The sequence below is a fragment of the Rhinopithecus roxellana genome, chromosome 14, assembly GCF_007565055.1.
Source record: "Rhinopithecus roxellana isolate Shanxi Qingling chromosome 14, ASM756505v1, whole genome shotgun sequence".
Classification (NCBI taxonomy): domain Eukaryota; kingdom Metazoa; phylum Chordata; class Mammalia; order Primates; family Cercopithecidae; genus Rhinopithecus; species Rhinopithecus roxellana.
Window position 1 is genome coordinate 75,226,447 of NC_044562.1, and position 18,759 is coordinate 75,245,205.

Genomic DNA, 18,759 nt, shown 5'->3' on the forward strand with positions numbered 1-18,759 from the left:
TTTAGGCTGGTCTCTGATAGACCATCCTGAACATTCGAGCCTATATCTCACTTTAGTTGGAAGGAGTGGTTTGAAGACTTCTACAGCAGAGCATCCTGTCTCCTTGAAGCCTCTTTTTTACCTACAGCCGGCCTCAAGTTTACAATACTCTGCTTACCTAGTCACTCCAGATCCTTTTACGCATGTTTCTCTAACCAAAGTACCTGCTTAAGGAAAGCCAAAATGCACATTTCTACTGGTAAGAGTCCCCATTGTATCTACTTGCTATAGGGCAACCTCTTGTTTTTAGATTTATAAACAAAGCAAAATCAAAACAGTAAGTTCTGAGAGCTCATTCTGTGTTTGATGGCCCTGTCTGGGAACTACAACAACAGCACCGTCAAACTGTCATCTTCTGTAGTGCTTGCCCCCAAATGCCATCCAGGTCTGCACCTGTGAAACCAGGACGGGCATTGTGAGTCACTCTGTCTGCCACCACATAAAAAGCTAATTTCACATGCAGAATGTATGTGTTTTTTTTTTCAATACCAATAGCAACAAGAGTGTGCCAAAAAATTTCCCCTGAAGCTCTATTCTGTTTTTTAAACTACAGAACATTCTTTCATAGTTTGACAGTTAAAATGCTGCAGTTAATGTAATAAACAGAGAATTTTTCTAAGTAGCCTGTCAAAACAAGTGACACTTTTTTTTTTGCTAGCAAGTCTCCGATTCAGAACAATAGGAAGTACCTTTCAAAGCAACATCTTCATTATACAATCAAATTCTCAAAGTAATCTTCTCATCAAAGAATATTGTGTTATTTCTTTCCCAGTAATTATCAGAGTTCTGCAACCTCTCTGGCAGTGGTGACTATTATAAAATGCAGCTGTGCTAATTTTAAAAGTCGGGAGGTCCTGCCTTGGTCAGTATGAAGCCAATGCATCTCATGCCTCCACATTTCTTAATGACTTAGCATTTTTGGCAGTAAAAAGTCAACATTTCCAGGACCTCTGAACATGCCCTCAGTTTCCAGGAGTGAAGTGCTCGTTTGGTCCCTTCAAGGACAGTAGTGATACTGGCAATTCTTGATCAACTACGCTTGTTTTCTTTCCACTTAAATAAAGTAGTAGCTCCAAAGATTATTAGCAGATCAAAAAAAAAAAAAAAAAGTGTGTGTGTGTATGTACACACAGAGTTGGAATATCTGTCTCCTAAAATTAGATTCCTTATTTTTCACTTTCCCATCTCTCGGGAGCTGTTGTTCTGGCAGAAAGAAAACTGAAGAGTTCCTGAAGTGCCAGCCCAATTCCAATGTTTGCAAAGTTTAGACAAACCTAAGAAGATGGGAAAATCCCAGGGCCACCCAAAATCATGTATCTCAGAATATTTGTAAAACCTGTACTTCAACAACTAGCAATAGAATGGAAGAGTGTCAGCGTTGGAATGTAATATTCTATGAAGAATCTGGGCTGCCAGGGATCATGCAATTCAATGGTGTATGGAAAATAAAAGGAAGCACAAGCAGTGACTCCCATTTCTCCCAAGGTGACTCATGAAAACAAGCTCTCAAGTCTCTTGTGAAGAAGGGTAAATCAAACAATTAGCATGAATGTTCCTAGCATACAGCAGGCACTCAATTGATGATTGTTGGATCTTAATCTAATTTGGGAATTCCTCTCCCATGGAATTATAAACTCCCCAAAGGCAGGAGCCATTTTATTACTTTTTTCTTTTGATCTCTTTGGTAGATGCTCAAAAACATTTGTGAATCAGATGGCATTTCTGCCTCCCTCGGAGCAAGTAAGAGCTGAGGGAACATTAGCTGGGACTGTGTATTCACACTTCCATTCATTCATTCACTCACTCAGCAAAGGCTTACTGATGGCTTACGTGGTGTAATGCACAGAGGTAGGGATATGGCCTTACTAACTTCCACACCAGGTTAAACCCTGCTTTACATTAGGCTGTGCTAACACACACTACATCTTCCTCTGTAGCATGTGATGCAGCTGTGATTAAATGATTGCTTGCATAAGTAGTTGTTTAAGGTTTATCCTCTGCGCTAGACAGAAAACTCCAAGGAGGAGAAGGCTTCTTGTTCAATGCTTACCTTAATGCCTTAGCACCTAATATAGTGTCTAGAAGAATGTAGGTGTTCAATAAATGAACAAATGCAGTAAAATGAGATCTGTCTTTGCCTTTGAGAAACTCATAGTTGACTGCAATATTTCTCCACAGGGGCACTGTTCTCAGGACAGCTCCTTATTGTGTTGGGTTCCTAGGTACTGCGGTGTGTTTGGTAGCCCTTGGTCCTAGCCACTGCCCAGTGAGTGCTAGCAGTTGGCCCTCTCCTGCGCTTTGACAACAGCCCTTAGGGGGCTGTCCCACCTTGATTCAGAACCACTGAATATGCTGGTTTGGATGCAGGTGGCAGCAAGGAGGACAGCAAAAAGGGGATGGACCCAGGAAATGATGGGGAAATATGCAGGAGGGACAGTGGGACAAGAGGGGACAAGAAAGAAAACATGGCTTAAAATGGTGGTGTTCATCTGAGTTTCCCAGGCCCCAGGGATTCTCTCGGGCCCCCTCAGCCACGCTGTCCTACGATCCTTCAGGGCAGAGAAACCATACACTGGCTGGGCAGGTTTCTTGGACCCCACTCCTGCTTATGTCAGTGAAGCTCTAGCTTTGTTTGATGTTTTGGATTTTCCTGTTCATCTTTTTGTGTGAAGAAAGGGTTTTGAGGCTTACAGACCTGAAGAGCATGGTTCTAGAGTTAAGGATGATGGTATCTGCTGGGATGAGGGAGGCCTTTGAAACACATGGTGTGGGAGAGTCAGACCCCATGAGAGAGTTTTGACAAAGGGGACAGCCCTGAGTAAGGGCAAGTGAAAGAATCCTGGGGAAACGAAATTAAAGTGCCTTCAGAGAGGCTACTGCCGGTTGGTCTGAGGGGCAGCCTCTGGGAAGGCTGGCCTGAGGGACACCTCACTCTTGGAAAGCACCCAGCAGACACCCAGGACATGTAACATGTAATGCCCTTCTCGAGACTAATACACCAAGGTCAGCCAAACATGACTCAGAGCTGACATCCACAGCTGGCCAACGCTGGCTGCAGGGCAGAGGGCGTCTTCATTTCCAGCCGAAAAATACAAGCCTGTGTGGTAGTTTCGGAAGCAAGTGCCAAGTCACCGCTTACTGAAAAGGTTTCCCTGAGGATCAGGACCACAGCGTATGCTTCTTTATATGCCCCATAGCAATTAGTGGAGTGCCCTGCATCAGATGGGGGCTTAATAATACATTCTTCCTGAGTGGATGTGATCAAACATTTCAGAGTCCTCAATTGCAGGTGGTGGCCTGCTCCTGAAGGTGGGTTCAGCTGAGAAAGAAGGGAGAGACTGCCTCAGTGGCTCAATGGGGGACTTGACAGGGGTAATGTAGTTGTGGTGTGCTCAGAAGAATGAGCTTTAAGAAGCCTCAGAGGAGGGTAGGAGCATGTGCTGAATGAGTGAAGGAACAAATGAACGTAGGCCTGGGTGTGAAGGCTATGGCCCTGATGACCTCTGTCCTGTTGCAGTAGGGAGAAAGGTGCTACTGCAGACTGGCATAGAAACAGAGCAGTTTCTGTTTGTCATTGACCAAAGGTCATTTAATATGGGGACTCAGTTTTGACAGCCCGAGCCAACTAATGACAACCTCTACAGCTTTAACTCATGCAAATGGAAAATAGAGCCATCCGGATCAAACACAAAAATTAAAATAACAGAGACAAGCACTGCTGTGGCACCCTTCAGCTGCTCCCTTTTGTTCCATGGGGGACAGCTAGGGCTTTTGAGAGCAGCCTTGTGTCTGTCCCTGTGGTATGTCTACATACTAGGCAGCCTCAGGACCTGGAGGGGTGAGCCACGAGCTCTCACTCACGGTTTGCGGAGGATCATCCTCATGTGGGCGTCAGGGCCCATCTGTGACAGCAGAAGCATGGTGTCCTGGAGCTCCTCATCACACTCCTTCTTCTCTTCCTCAGTAGGCAAAGGGGCATCCTCGTGCTCGTCATCCAGAAATCGATAGAATAAATATTTGTCTTGGAAATGGTGCTCCTGGTCCACTACGGGAAACATGGAAGCACGTGTCAGCTGCGGCACCTCAGCCTCACAGCTCCGTTCACTGGAAACAAATGCAGGGTGTCGGGCAGGATGGCCAAGTGGCAGCAAAGCCGGGAGCCTCCTCACCCTTTTCACTCTGCCCTGCCCAGGCTGTGCAGCTGGAAGACATGACCTCGGGGCTGCAGTCATGCACACCACAGCCCTCTCAGACCCACCCATCTCCTGGGCCTCCGTGGGACTCCCTTTGAGGACCTGCCAGCGTTTCTGAGATGAACAATTTGACCTGCAGAAATCGCCTTCCTGATATTTTCTAGGATGTGGGACCTGTGTCCCCAACAGGAAAGGAACCAACTGCCAGGTCATGTTCTGTCACGGCTTTTGAAAGTACAGGCTTTAAAAACAATCTGCTTTGTCAGGATCAGAATTTTGTTATTCTTTCTATATGTACTGTTTATCAACTGTACTGTCTGCACTCTGGAAAAAAATGTTAGTATAAAATTAGTTGTTTGAACAAAGCTGACCAGACCAGGTTTCTAGATCACACACTGCTAGAAGGATTTTGTAGTAATTTTCTTGGCAATCTGATTTTTTAAAGTTTTTTCCTCTTGTTCCTTTAAACAGGATTTAAATCTTGGTAGAACAAAGACAATGAACATGGCTCAGAATCCCTCATGTACATGTCTTAGAGCCTTGAGCCCCTTTTCAGGATGGAGCATCAATACTCTCAAAAGGTAAAGACAAGCAGTAGATCCCTTACTGCTCAAAGGGTGATTCCTGGAGGAGCAGCAGCAGCAGCATCTGGGAACTTGTTGGAAATACAGACTCTGAGTCCATTCCAGATGAGCTACATCAGAATCTGCACTTTAACAAGAGACCCAGGTGACATGTATGCACATTAAAGTACGAGAAACGCTGGCAAAACCATTACTAGATTCCCAGGTGTTGGAAAATGAAATAAATGGTTTTAATATTTTGTCTGTTTGGAAGTGTCTTAAACAAATGGCATGAGAGTCTGGCCAGTTACATGCCAGTCCTGAAGAGCTACTCTGTTCAATCATAGCCCCTGCAGTTATCAAGAGTCACAATTGCAGAGCACATTCTTGATTTTAAATATGGTCATCCTGTGGGTATACAAATTGGCTCTCCCAGACAGTGGCACAGTTAAAAGGCAGCTTCCGAATTCATTACTTACTTTCATGTCATCAGCCCAGCCACACACTTCACTGCTCTTCATTCTGCCCCTGTATCAGGATTGCTATGCACTGCTCAGAGTATAATCACACTATCAATGAACCGTGAATGCAAACTAATAAACATAATTGGAACTGATGCACTCAGGCTGCAATTTCATTTTCCTTTCATACATTCTCCCAAGTTAGGAAGGTACAATGGTGGAACATAGCAATCAATAGCATCTACTTGCTGTATTTGTATCGCTAAATGAAGATGCTAGCTCTGCAGGTCCCTAAAAGGACTGTAATTCTTTCTTGCCCATTTGGGAGTTCAGCAACTACTTACCCAGGGAAATGCACTTAGCATTTCTTGAGAGGGGCTCATCTTACCATGGTTGAGAACACCGTCTTCTAACAGGACTTGCCACATGCCAACAGCTTGAGTACGGGAGTGAACACATGGTGTCTGCTGCATCATCCAGTCCACCAGCTCAGTTCCCACACAGCATTGTCTAAGGAGAGGTGAGACATAGAAGTCACCCCTTTTCAGATAGAGGATGGGAGATGACTTCTGAGAGGAGAACCTATCAAAGGGCTTAATGGTCTCCTACTAGAAGAGGTCTCACGGCAAACAAAGCACCACACGCGGTAGCTTCAGGTTCTCAAATGCTAATACAAGCCAAAAAAGCCACTCAGCTCATGACAGACCTTTAAAGCAAGGCTGGTTAAATGAAAGCATTACAACTTGCAGCACCAGGGGAGACCGGAGGCTGCCAGAGGGGGAGATTGTCTGGCAAGCTAATCAGAGGAACAGAAACTCTGTCCTAGTGAGCCAGTCCCAGAAAATCTCAGTGCAAGATGGAGGCAAAGCAAAATACATACTGACTGTCTCCACCTGAGTCTTGTGCCGAATGAGTTAATGTTTATGAAGCACTCAGAGGTGCTATGAAAGGCGCCGTATAAGTGCAAAATTATATAGCACTTTATATTTTCAAGTAATACTACTGATCTTCCTCGGAAGGGTGTTGGGAGAAACAAGCAATTAGGGATGCAAATCTCCTTGAAAAAGTTCTGTGTAATGAGCATTAGCACTTCTCCAGAGCCTGTCATCTGAAGAGCTCCAAATGCTTGCTGGCTTCCTGTATATTCACACATCAATCCCCAAGATGCCCTTCTGTGGTGAGTTGGTCTGGATAAGCAAACTGTATACATTAGTTAGGAAATGCATAAGCATACACACTCACATATTCGGGAATACCGAAACTGCCCATGGGGTGAGGGAAGGGGGCAGGTGTCCACAACATGATGGTTCAAGAGAGGAAATGGAATCTTGAAGTCCTAGTGATGGCTCAATCCCAAGGAATGATGGAACAAGGCAGGGAGTCACAGAGCAGCTGGCTGTCTGCAGCTGGGACTGAATCACTGGTGGCCTCCCCTCTCATGCTAACGACAGCACCACCTCTGGGGCACGGGCTAGGGAGCTCCTCTCTAGTTGAAACTGGAGGAGACTTAGTATGGTTCTGTGCCACTTTAGGAACAGTCTTGAAGTGGCGGGAGACATGAGATACAGAACTAGATCTGCTACTTAGCTATGTGACTTTGGCCACATGGTTTCAACTCTCTGGTTCTCACTTTCCTTGCCTGTTAAAAAAAAAAAAAAAATGGCCGGGCGCGGTGGCTCAAGCCTGTAATCCCAGCACTTTGGGAGGCCGAGACGGGCGGATCACGAGGTCAGGAGATCGAGACCATCCTGGCTAACACGGTGAAACCCCATCTCTACTAAAAATACAAAAACTAGCTGGGCGAGGTGGCGGGCACCTGTAGTCCCAGCTACTCGGGAGGCTGAGGCAGGAGAATGGCGTAAACCCGGGAGGCGAAGCTTGCAGTGAGCTGAGATCTGGCCACTGCACTCCAGTCCGGGCGACAGAGCGAGACTCCGCCTCAAAAAAAAAAAAAAAAAAAAAAAAAGGAGGAGCAAATGATGGCCTCTAAAGCCTTTTCCAGCTCTAATAATTTTAATCTTAGACCTCTGAAATCTATCAGAGGAATCGTGGGATTCCTTGATTTGGGGTTGACCCTGACTTCACAATATTTCACAGGGAGGGTATACCGAGAAAGTCATTATATTTCCAGGACTGCCCTTATTACAGTCTATAACCGTACATTAGAGCTTCAATGGGCACAGTCACCTACTTATAAATCATTCTGAACCAAACATAAGACCTTCCAAAATATTTCTTTCCTAATTTGAGAATTGGTTAGTGGTAAAAATCATGTAAAAATACATAAAATCAATTTCATTTGGCTTTTAATTCAATGATTACCTTTACTAAAAAGAGCACACGGACTTGAGATGATCCCAGAGCATCTGATGAGTCCTTACAAAGGGTATAAGAATCTTGCAGTCAAAATACTGAACAACGACACACAGTTGTGCCACTTGTAGCTGATGGAATCACAGGTATCCTTTCCATTAATGATCCCTAGATGATTTAGAATTGAGAGCAGACCTCTAGTATAGTGATTTTGGGGGGTTATGCTGCATCTGGAGAGACTACAGCCCCCTAATACTGCAGCAATAATATAATGGAGTGAGAAGCAGGAGGCAGAGAGAGAATGGAACTGGAAAGTATAAGATCTGGGACAAGGAACTCAGACTGTCCTGCAGAAAAAAGAAATCATGCTTCTGGCTTCCAGCTGAGTCCTATGGTTATTCCCAATAGATCATTAATTTGTGTCACAGGGCGTGGAACAGACATAACACCTATATTTCAGGGGTTTAAAATCTTAATACGATGGAGCACGAAAGAGATGATGGTTTCTGACTTCTAGTTCCCATGATCTATCATCAAACCTGACATATTTTAATGAATTTTCCCTAATGCAAGTCAATACTTGGCAAAGCGCAATCACATCTTAAATTAAGGGAAAAAGTAATATAATTTTGAAAAGAAAAAGTTCCTTTAACCATATGAGATCTTTGAGATCCCCTGAATGAATTTAAAAGGTTGAACTCTCTCTGAAGACATGTGACACATTGATTTATTTATTTTAACCTTTACTTTTCTTAAAATTATAGCAGTGTATAGCTATGTGACTTTGGCCACATGGTTTGATATGGCCTGATATGGTTTGGCTTTGTGTGCCCCGCAAATCTCATCTCAAATTATAATTTCCATGCTTCAGGGGAAGGGCCTGGTGGGAGGTGATTGGATCATGGGGGCAAATTTTCCCCTTGCTTTTCTTTTGATAGTGAATGAGTTCGCATGAGATCTGATCATTTAAAAGTAGGTGGCACCTCCCCCTTCTCTCTCTCTCCTGCTCTGCCATGGTAAGATGTGCCTGCTTCTCCTTTGCCTTCTGCCATGATTGTAAGTTTCCTGAGGCTCCCTAGTCATGTTTCCTGTTAAGCCTGCGGAACTGTGAGTCAGTTAAACCATTTTTCTTCATAAATTTACCCAGTCTCAGATAGTTCTTTACAGCAGTGTGAAAACAGACTAATACAGGTCCACAGACTAGAAAAAGAATCAACTTGCGGTGTTGGAGAACACGACTTACAAATGTAAACATCCAAAATGGTAGTTAGTTAATATCAACATAAAAAGGGCTAGGTAATCAATCTGTCCTAAGAGACGGAATGTGTCTTAAGTGGAATATGCTACTGATAAGACTAAGACTAAGGCACGTTCTCAAGTCCCACCTCATTTCCAAAATTCTGTCAACAAGAGGGCAATCTAAATGTAACACACTGTCAATTTTGGTCTTGTAACATATTCATGCCAAATGCAAGCAGAAGAGTATTAGTTTGCATGGAGTATAGAAAAAATAATCAGAAGAGGAAGAATGTGCAATATATTTTTTCTATCTCTGTCCTTGAGAGGGAAACTAGATCTTGAGGCACGTATACTTGGTAGGTTTGCTTTAAGGTGAACCCTGTAGATACTAGATCTAGATCACATTCAACTAACATTTACTGAGCAGTTATTTATGCTCAAATTCCTGAACCAGAACCTTTATAGGTTCTATCATAGTTGGTAGAAGATATACATCCTTCATGGTAACTTTGAAATTTGTATTCTAGCTTTTCAGTGTGTCTTATGAATTTGGTTCCTGTGAGTCAAATGGGTTTTGGCTCATGCCAGTGCTGATGGGTTCTGAGGTCATGTCTAGGCTAAATGGGAAAGAGAGTCTCACTGATTGCTGAAACAGGGCTGTCATGTCTGAACCCTGGGACTGGGAAGACAGAGTGAAGGCTTGTGTGCCACATATTGGCAATTCTAGTCCCTCAACACTTGCTGAATTAATAAAATCAAAAGTTAGGGATTAGACTCGAGTTCTTAACTGGCCCACCATGGTACAGTCATCCCAGAAGGTTCAGCTAACCATGAAACCTCAGTCTTCATCTCTGTCACTTCTTAACTCCAGTGACAACTACAATTAGGAATCCATATTCTATATGAATATATATGTGATACAGAGTTGTATATCTTACTATATGCATGCTAGGATGGAATCCTACTTTAGAAAATAAGCTCTGTAAAGCATGTTTTGTTCACTGCTGTATCCTTAGGGCTTTAAACACAATAGTGCCTGGCACCCAGTAAGTGCTAAACTTGTGGAATAAATGAATGACTGAATGAATGAAATGATCACTGAATCCAGAAATCAACCAACCTTGGTTTAAATCCTGGCCCTGTCACTCACTAGACTTGTGATTTGGACATGCAAAACTAATTTCTCCAAGCCTCAGTTTTGTTATCCGAAAAATGGTCATACATGTCTAGCAGTGTTATGTGGATGAAATGAGCTAATATACCAAAAGGGACCTGGTACAGGTCTTTGAGTATAAATAAGTGTGCAGTCAATGTTTGTTGAATGTGATCTAAATCTAGTAGGCTTCCTAAAAGTCACTAGCAAACAGAAATTACAAAAATTTTCTTCTCTTTGTTCATCACAACTAAACCAATATCCAAACAACTTAGTTTAGGAGGTGCTGGGAATATTAAGGATACTTAAATAACTGCAGTTAATTTGAGATCTAAGACAAGCCTAACCTTCCAGAACCTGAAGGCATTACAAAATGGGCTGCACCCACATGGAAAACAGGGAGAAACATTTTTGTTCGATTTTCACTAAATATGAATGTGAGCGGGCCACAGCCTTTAGAATTAGCACACATACCTGTATGTCTTCAGGTGGTATTTTCTATCTCTTATCATGTGAGGTGCTCGAGAGAGAATGGCATTTCGTAAAATTTTTCCAGCCCTGAGGATCTTCTCTGAAGGGACCTGGATTGTAATCAGGTGGAAGGAGGGGAGGAGAAAGAAGTGTTTATAGAAGGAAAACAAACCAAACAAATCCTGAAACCACTTTCCAATCTGACTCTGGCTTGGAAAACGTAACTCACTCAGTATGTTTACTTTGTTCACTTGTGTGATATGTCACTGGTTTATGTTGAGAACTGAGACATTGAATATTTCCTGTCTCTAGAAAATGTATCAGAGGCTTCCTGATGTGATGCCCTGACATATGGATCACCTCCAGAGGTACTTAAGAAGCTAGCTCAATAGCTCATCAACCCACCTACATCCCATTACCTTGGTAATGGTGTTAGCAGGACGAAGAGGAACGTGAGGTTCAATGAGAGGTGTCTGAAAAATAAAATGTTAAAGCAAAAGAAAATTAAACAAAAAGTTCACTGAAGAAAATTATGGGTTGGGGGATAATAAGAAACATCAATTTTTTATAAAACTCAAAATAGAATTTAAAAAACAAGAGATAAATTCTGCCTAAAGAATTTGAATGCATAGGCATTCAAAGGGCAAAATTAGACCATTCAATTTGCCAACATTTAAATATAAATTATTAAAAATGAAAAACCAAATAGATAGGAATGATTAGATGTTTGTAGGCTTAATGAGAAGAGGAAATAAATATCTATTCAGAGCCTAACAAACATCAGAGCAGAGGAAAAAGCAAAACAAGATAAACATAAATGGAGATTAAAATGACCTGTCTCCGGGGGTGGGAAGAAAGTATTGATATGGGATGGAAATGAGCTATTTCATCTCTCTCTTGTGTAGTTAAGATTCTTCTTCTGCAATCTGAATTTTTAGAAATAAAGTTTTAATTTTTAAATGTGACTTCTTGGCGGTTCTATGCACTCAAGCTCCTAGAGCCCCCTGAGGCAGTTAGTACTCTTCTCTTTCTTCTACTAAGTAGAAGAAAGTGTACAGAGTTCAGGATTCTGTGACTGTCAGATCAGCTCTAGGCTCCAGAGAAAATACATATGATTATCTACATTCTATTTTTTAGATAGATGGGGTCTTGCTCTGTTGCCCAGGCTGGAGTATAGTGGTGTGATCCTAGCTCACTGCAGCTTCAAAGCCTTGAACTCCCAGGCTCAAGAGATTCTCCCACCTCAGCTTCCCGAGTACCTAGGACTACAGGCTTGCATCACCATGCCCAGTTAATTTTTTTCTGTAGAGATGGGGGTCTCGATATGTTGTCTAGGCTGGTCTCGAACTCCTGGCCTCAAGGGACCCTCCTGCCTTGGCCTCCCAAAGTGCTGGGATTATAGACAGGAGTCACAGCACCTGGCCTATTAACCACATTCTTCAAATGGAGGTATTGAATGTAATCCCAGAAAAATTACTTCCACACAGCTACACATTAAGCCCTCTAGTCTTACGGAGACCCCTTCATTTACTTGCTCTGAAATAATCTGGTAAAGGTATACCAAATGGTGGAGAAAAATTTATCCACTCAAGGGGAGTGACAGAACTACCAATACAAGGCCATTTATGCCACTTCCAGAAGGTAAGAAAAGATGGCAGATTTATTTCTTATGAGATTGTGGTAGGCAGAATAATTCTCCCCCCAACAACAACAAAAAAAGTTTATGTCCTCATCCCTAGAACCTTCAAACATGTCAGGTTACACGGCAAAAGGGACTCCATGGGTATTTAGATTAAGTTAAGCATCAAACCAAGGAGATCATCCTGGTGTTTCTAGCTGGGCCGAAGGTAAACATAAGGGGGCTTAAAAGATGGTAGAGGGAAGCAGAGAAGTCAGAACTGGCTTTGAAGATGAAAGATGCCAAGGGCCAAAGAATGAGAGCAGCCTCCAGAAGATGGAAAAGGAGAAAGACAAACAAAAGAGATTTCCCCTAGAACTTCCAGATGAACGCAGCCCTGCTGACGCCTTATTGTGAGCCCAGTGATCCCCATTCCAGACTTCTAAACAATAGCACTGTTCGGTTATTAAGGTGTTTTTTAAACCACTACATTTGTGGTAATTTGTTACAGCAGTCATGGAAAACTGATGTAGAGATTATTATGCTTTGTACTAAAAACCCTACTGTTTGCAAATAGAAGCCATTACAGTGAAAATAAATTGGTAAGCTTTCCCTCTAGTCCTAATAAAAAATTAACGGGGTAAATAAAGGCCAATATATAATATTGTACATAGCTAAATACAAATATACATGCATAAATATATACCTTTTTATCAACAATAAGTTTCAAGTGGGTTGATGCTTTTGATTTATAATAGAATTAAGGAAAAAGAGAAAAGAATACTAAACTTTAAAATAACAGCATAGATAAGATACAGATGTATTTAGAATGGCTGAAATCTCACTGAGCCAACTTATTTAAACATTTTCATCACCTCGCTCGCATCTAGCAGACTTTTTTCCCCCTCTTGAAATCACTATAGTACAGATGTCAAGCCACATTATGGTATTTTAGCAGCATACTGTTTACAACCAGCATAGATCAAGAAGTATCACTCTAGTCCAATTCAATAGTTGCTTTAAACACGGACTGATGTTGCCCTGAAATAGTCCATGCTCCATTATGGCAGACCTACTGATGGAGAGAGACTATGAGCTCACAGAGTCCCTGTACTTGCACCTAACACCTCAAAGAAGGCAAGAAACCTTTGATGGCATATCACCCAGAGAAGCGTTCAAACACGCCAGACCATCATACACCAGGACCTTGAAAACATGCAGTTAAAACACGCTACATATTTCTAAGTTGTGAGTTCCCAGGTTCTTAAGCCTCTCACCTCTTTTCATTACACAGGTTGGTTTACAGTCTAGGACTGAGCCTCACTGTATCAAATTGTCAAGACCTCTGGTTTCTTGAAAATAATAGTAGAAATCTGTTTCTTCCTGTCTTAGAGGAAAGAGGTGCAGATAGGTGTGGTCTAGAGTAGATGGGTATAGGATTCGTTTCTGAGTTCACCTTTTCTTTCCAATGAAAAACCTACTTTCCTTTGCAGTGATCTTTGAGAGGCTGCCAGAACCAAAGTCAAGAAGATGCCCATGCTTCCGGACTGGTGATAAGTGTTTATTCTTTGGTAGGTGCAATGAAACATTATTTGAAGATTGCATGTTTTAATTTGTTTCTAAAGAAATGGCTATATTTTAACAAAATGCTAACAAGTGGTACCTAGGCTACTTTATTTTGTTGGACAGCTCCCTTTCTGGTTCCTTGGAACCCTGAAAAGAAAGTGTTATTAAAGCTTGATACTAAACGAAGTATCAAGCTTCAACCAGAACTTTTTCTTTGATTTGCAACTTCTAAAGAGGTAAATGTACACAAGGTTGTCTTTTAGCTAGATAATCATAGTACCAGTTCCAGGACCAAGAGGGTATTTCATCTGTTGAAAGGCAGAATTCTCAGATCCTTCTCTGGCTCAAAGATTTTAGGTTTAGGGGCAACATGATGAATGGAGGATGCCTTGAGGAGGGGATGGTCCCTTTATTTAAATAAAGCCTCCAAGGAACACATGCAGGGGCAAGCAGGGAAGGTTTTATTTTGAGGGAATAGGAATTTGTCTTTGAAAGGGACACTGTATTCAGTTAGGCAATATACCACATCCTCAGAACTATGTTGGCACATAGAAGTCAAATGCTTTGAGACAAAGGGCAAGCCTGACAGGCAGGCCACGTCCCTGGAAATAGTCACTGGCCAATGCCTGTTCAGGGACCCCTGCATTACAAGTGTAACTTTATTGCCTTTGTGCCAGATTATTTACTTCCTTTTTGGTTTCCCTTGGTTTTCAAGTAAAGTTTCTTTTGAGAATTCCACCTTAGCTGCACTGTAGAAAAATAAGGGAAAGAATGTCATTTTATGAATTCTTAGGTTAAACAGGAGAAGGAAAGACAAAAACATGGTGATATTTGTGAGAAACAAAGAAAGCAAGCCAGCCCTAGAGGCAGGTTTATACATGCTGTGCACACATGCTCCTTTACATGTACCTCCTTGCTATATTCTGACTCCCATTGTTTAGGGAGACAGCTAAGGCCAGAGACACCGAGGGACTTGCCTGTGCTCACACAGCCAATAACTGGAATTGCTGAGAGTAGACTCCAGGTCTATTTCACTCCAGTGTCTCCACTGCAGATACAATGACCCCATCCACCTGCGGTTTTCTGCTAGAGACATCTTGGCCCACCGTTTGGAAGAGTCTGTGTTCTGTTTGATGCAAGTTATTGAGAAAATTGCATCTAAGCTGTTCTAGGTCATCAGGTATCAGACGTGATCTGATGAATTTCCAGCAATAAATATTCACAGTGACCTACTGAGATTACATATTAGCACCTGCATCATGCTTGGTTTCAATTAACTTTTTAAAAAGCAACCTTGTGGGCTGGGCGCAGTAGCTCACACCTGTAATCCCAGCACTTTGGGAGGCTGAGGCGGGCAGATCACGAGGTCAGAAGATCAAGACCATCCTGGCTAACACGGTGAAACCCCGTCTCTACTAAAAATACAAAAAAATTAGCCCGGCGTGGTGGGGGCGCCTGTAGTCCCAGCTACTCAGGAGGCTGAGGCAGGAGAATGGTGTGAGCCTGGGAGGCGGAGCTTGCAGTGAGCCGAGAATGTGCCACTGCACTGCAGCCTGGGCGACAGAGAGAGATTCTGTCTCAAAAAAAAAAAAAAAAAGAAAGAAAGAAAAGCAACTTTGTAACAATAAAACAACATTTAGCATAGACGGACTGTCCCATCAGGGCTAAGACAAATATACCAGGGAGAGGAGTAGCAGTCCAATGCAATCAGGAGATGGAAACCACTCAGTGTATTTTCCACAGAGGGAATATAATGAGGGAAGTGTTGCACCAGGGGAGGAAAATTTCAGAAGCCAAATAGACCACTGTGAAAGGTAGTGCCAATATTGGCAAAGCAGGAGGCCCTTGAGCAAAGGGACAGAGGGAGAAGGAAGCGTGGCCAGGGCCTGAGCCAGGTGTCCTGGTGGGAGCTGGAACCCTGGAGGGTGTCCCAGAACCCTAGAGGTACTGCCACTGCCAGAGATGCCGCGGGACCACTGCTGAGACGGAGGCAAGAGCCTCCCTTGCATCCGATCTCCCTCCAGCCAGAAGTCGGATAAATATGGAAAAGAATTTCATTTTATAAATGATTAGGTTAAATGGAAGAAGGAAAGAAGCAGCACTGCAGTATCCGTGAGAGTCAAAGAAAGAAAACCAGCCCAAAGGCAGAATCAAAGGGCAAAGAGTTGATCTGAGAGCAGCGGCCCCAGGACCAGTACAGAAGAGTAGTTGCAGTGGCCTCAGGGCTGGGCAGGACTGCCACAGCTGCCACCCAGCCCTCTCACTTGCTCCCCACACCATATCCTCCCGGGCACTCTTCCTGCTGAGCTCTAGGCAAGGCAGGAGGACAGCGGGACGGCACAGGGTAGGGGCTGCATTTGGCCTGCTGAGTTTGCTTCCTAGGGCCCCCTGTTTGGCCCTATAGCCAACACACATATAACAAATGAGCCCCGAAAGGCATGGACTCCTCTCCAATGAAATTTTCTAGACTTTGACACATCAATCATGCGTTGATAAAAATTCTTCCTCCCTACCCGAGCATGAAAGAATCCAAATGGGGCTGTGACAATGTGATCCTAAAACAGCGAGGCAGGGAGGACAGATAAAGGCAGAAGCATTCAGCTTTCTTTCTGCTTTTCTTGGCTTTCTCCATGAAAGACTTCCCTCAGGACTGACTGTAATTGGTTTTTGTTTGTTTCTGGAAAGGGGATGCTCTTTCTACTGCCTTGTATTATGTTTATATCACTACTGAAAAAGAGAAACGGAAAGGGAAAATACTCCTTTTGGCACCACAGCCAATACAGAAATACTAATCAGGTGAATGAAACATATGAATTTAGCCTCCATTACAAGATGCACAATAACTCCCCGGTAGATTATAATAAGGTATAAGGCACTGTAATAGGCCTCACGAAAGACCATATTCAGACCCTTTTGAAAGGGGGTAATTCTTTTTCCTTAAGTACTTGCTCACAGAAGCCTTTTGCAAGGCACAGCATTTTAAACCAAGAGACAAGAATGACAAGCAAGATTGGGACACCACTCCTGCCAACCCAGTGCGGTAAAACGTCAAGCAAGTCCGTATCGAATCTGATTCAAGGATTTAATGAAGGTCTGTTGTGTGCAGAGCAGTGCGTGAAGCTAAAGAAGGAGACTCTGATAAGGTAACTGGCTGAAATGGGCTCTTGGTCTTGTTGAAAAAGCCAAACTTCTATAGGTTAAACAATTACAAGACAATATGAGTCTAATAAATGCTGCAACATTTTGGATTTCAAATCCCCCTTTTCTTATTTCAGCTGAGAACATCTAGGAGGTAGAGAGCAGTATTTAGTGTTTTAGTGAAACTGATATACTTTTAGGAGCTATATTCCCTTGTTTTGGCATTTTTGAATAATATAAGATCTTTGAAATGTATGTCTCATTCTTGTAATAATTATCATCAATGTCATCACTCTTTGGGGCCGCCCAGATGAAATTAAAATAAGGACTAAGTCAGACTCATAGGCAGATTTCACTACTCTGAATTAACTCTGTAAGTTTTTCCATTTGTGGAATAATGGAAAAATCATCTAGAGACTTCTTTGCCTTCCACTTGAAGGCTTCTTTTTCCTCCCCAAGTCTTTTCCCCTAAGTTCAAAATTGGCTTAGAGACTTCCAGTTTCAGCTTTCTCTTGTAAAGACCTTGAAAGTTGTCACTTAATGGCCGTGAAAATAATGATTGCTCTTGGGCTCCTCAAAGAATTGAGTTTGCAAAGCAAACTGCCACTCAGAAATCTGGAGAGACAGGAGAATCCGGAGTCCCGATTGAGAGATTCGCTCACCTGGAAACCACAAACTGGTAAGAATACTTAAATGGTAGTCCTGATGAATTGCTGGAGGCTGCATGTGGATTAGCTTGAGAGTGAGAAACTCCTGGGGATGGGCATTTTTAGCTGCGCCCCCACACTACATGAATTTTACCTACTTCAACCCTACCAGTTTTACTTACTTCAGCTCCTCATGAAGAGCCACAAAAAGAGTCTCCTTGTGGCTCTGGCAAAGAGAGGGAAAGCATCATCATCGTGAAATACACCCAGAGCATTCACCATAATAAAGGCAGACTCTCCAGGGAAACGACTTTAGGAGTGTCTTATCTCATGGGACAAGGTTCTCTGACTGTAGCCACTCTAGCCCACCAGCCGTCTCCTCAAGGGAAAAATTTGTCTTGACCAGTCAAAAGAATAAACATCTTCTTTCTCTCTCCTTCATACACTAGAAGCAGAGAAGCGCAAGTAGAGACAGGTGGGATGGGAGACGCAGATCTCCCCCTCACACCCCCACCCCACCAAATGCTGGGACCACCAGTCCATCCTCAGGGATTCAACTCCAACAAGAGTTGAACATTTAAAACATGTACTAATCTTTAATAGCTGAAATAACATTTTAAGGACCCAAAGTGACAAAACATTCATGGATTAAGGCTGAGGTGTTTTTATGGTTGCTAAGTACCAGAGAGAAAGAAAGCATTAGACTCAACACAGTTAATAGTGATCAGTGGGGGAAGGGGATTATTTCATGTGTATATTTCACTGAGTTGAAATATACTCTCTCTCTGTCTCTCTCTAGAGAGTTATTTGGTTGGTTTTAAATATATTATAACAACTGAGATTATATATTACATATACAAATATTTAACAGTTATTTGTTATATTTATTATATAACATATATATTTCTATATTCAGAGATCATGATATATATAGAATTATACAGAGAATTATTACATATAAAATAATAGATATTATATATAATATATAATAGATATAAAATAGATTGTATATTATATAAATGTAAAATATCTATAATAGATAGCTATTATATATATATTTTTTAAGTGGCTCATAAATCAGGGGTGCTGAAGCCTACAGTGTGTCTCAGGCTGCAGTCTGACTATAAGAAGAGACAGAAGAATACAGAAGACTGCATGGTGAGTCTGTAAAACTGGACGAAGGAAGCACTTCCAGGAAAAAGGCTGCCTGGATGCTCCTGTCAACTGGTCTGGGAGCACTGTTCTTAGCGGGTGCTAGCAAATGGTGCAAGTTTCTCTGCAACATACCCTAACACAGTGCTGCAAGATGGCATGTTTTTAGAAACTGTCAAACCCTAACTTATAGTGTAAGATTATTT

The 18,759-nt window shown here is 42.4% G+C and overlaps 1 protein-coding gene across 5 annotated transcripts in view; it reads right to left on the reverse strand.

Moving 5' to 3' along the window:
- Positions 1-18,759, reverse strand: part of RAPGEF4 (Rap guanine nucleotide exchange factor 4) — a 315,123-nt gene that overhangs the window by 81,928 nt on the left and 214,436 nt on the right. For all 5 annotated transcript variants that reach the window (XM_030916805.1, XM_030916804.1, XM_030916806.1 and 2 more), the window contains 4 exons: positions 10,852-10,905; positions 10,436-10,542; positions 5,645-5,766; positions 3,901-4,084 (listed from right to left, as the gene is read on the reverse strand). In XM_030916805.1, the coding sequence (XP_030772665.1) occupies positions 3,901-4,084; positions 5,645-5,766; positions 10,436-10,542; positions 10,852-10,905 (467 nt within the window). The remainder of the gene's footprint in view (positions 1-3,900; positions 4,085-5,644; positions 5,767-10,435; positions 10,543-10,851; positions 10,906-18,759) is intronic.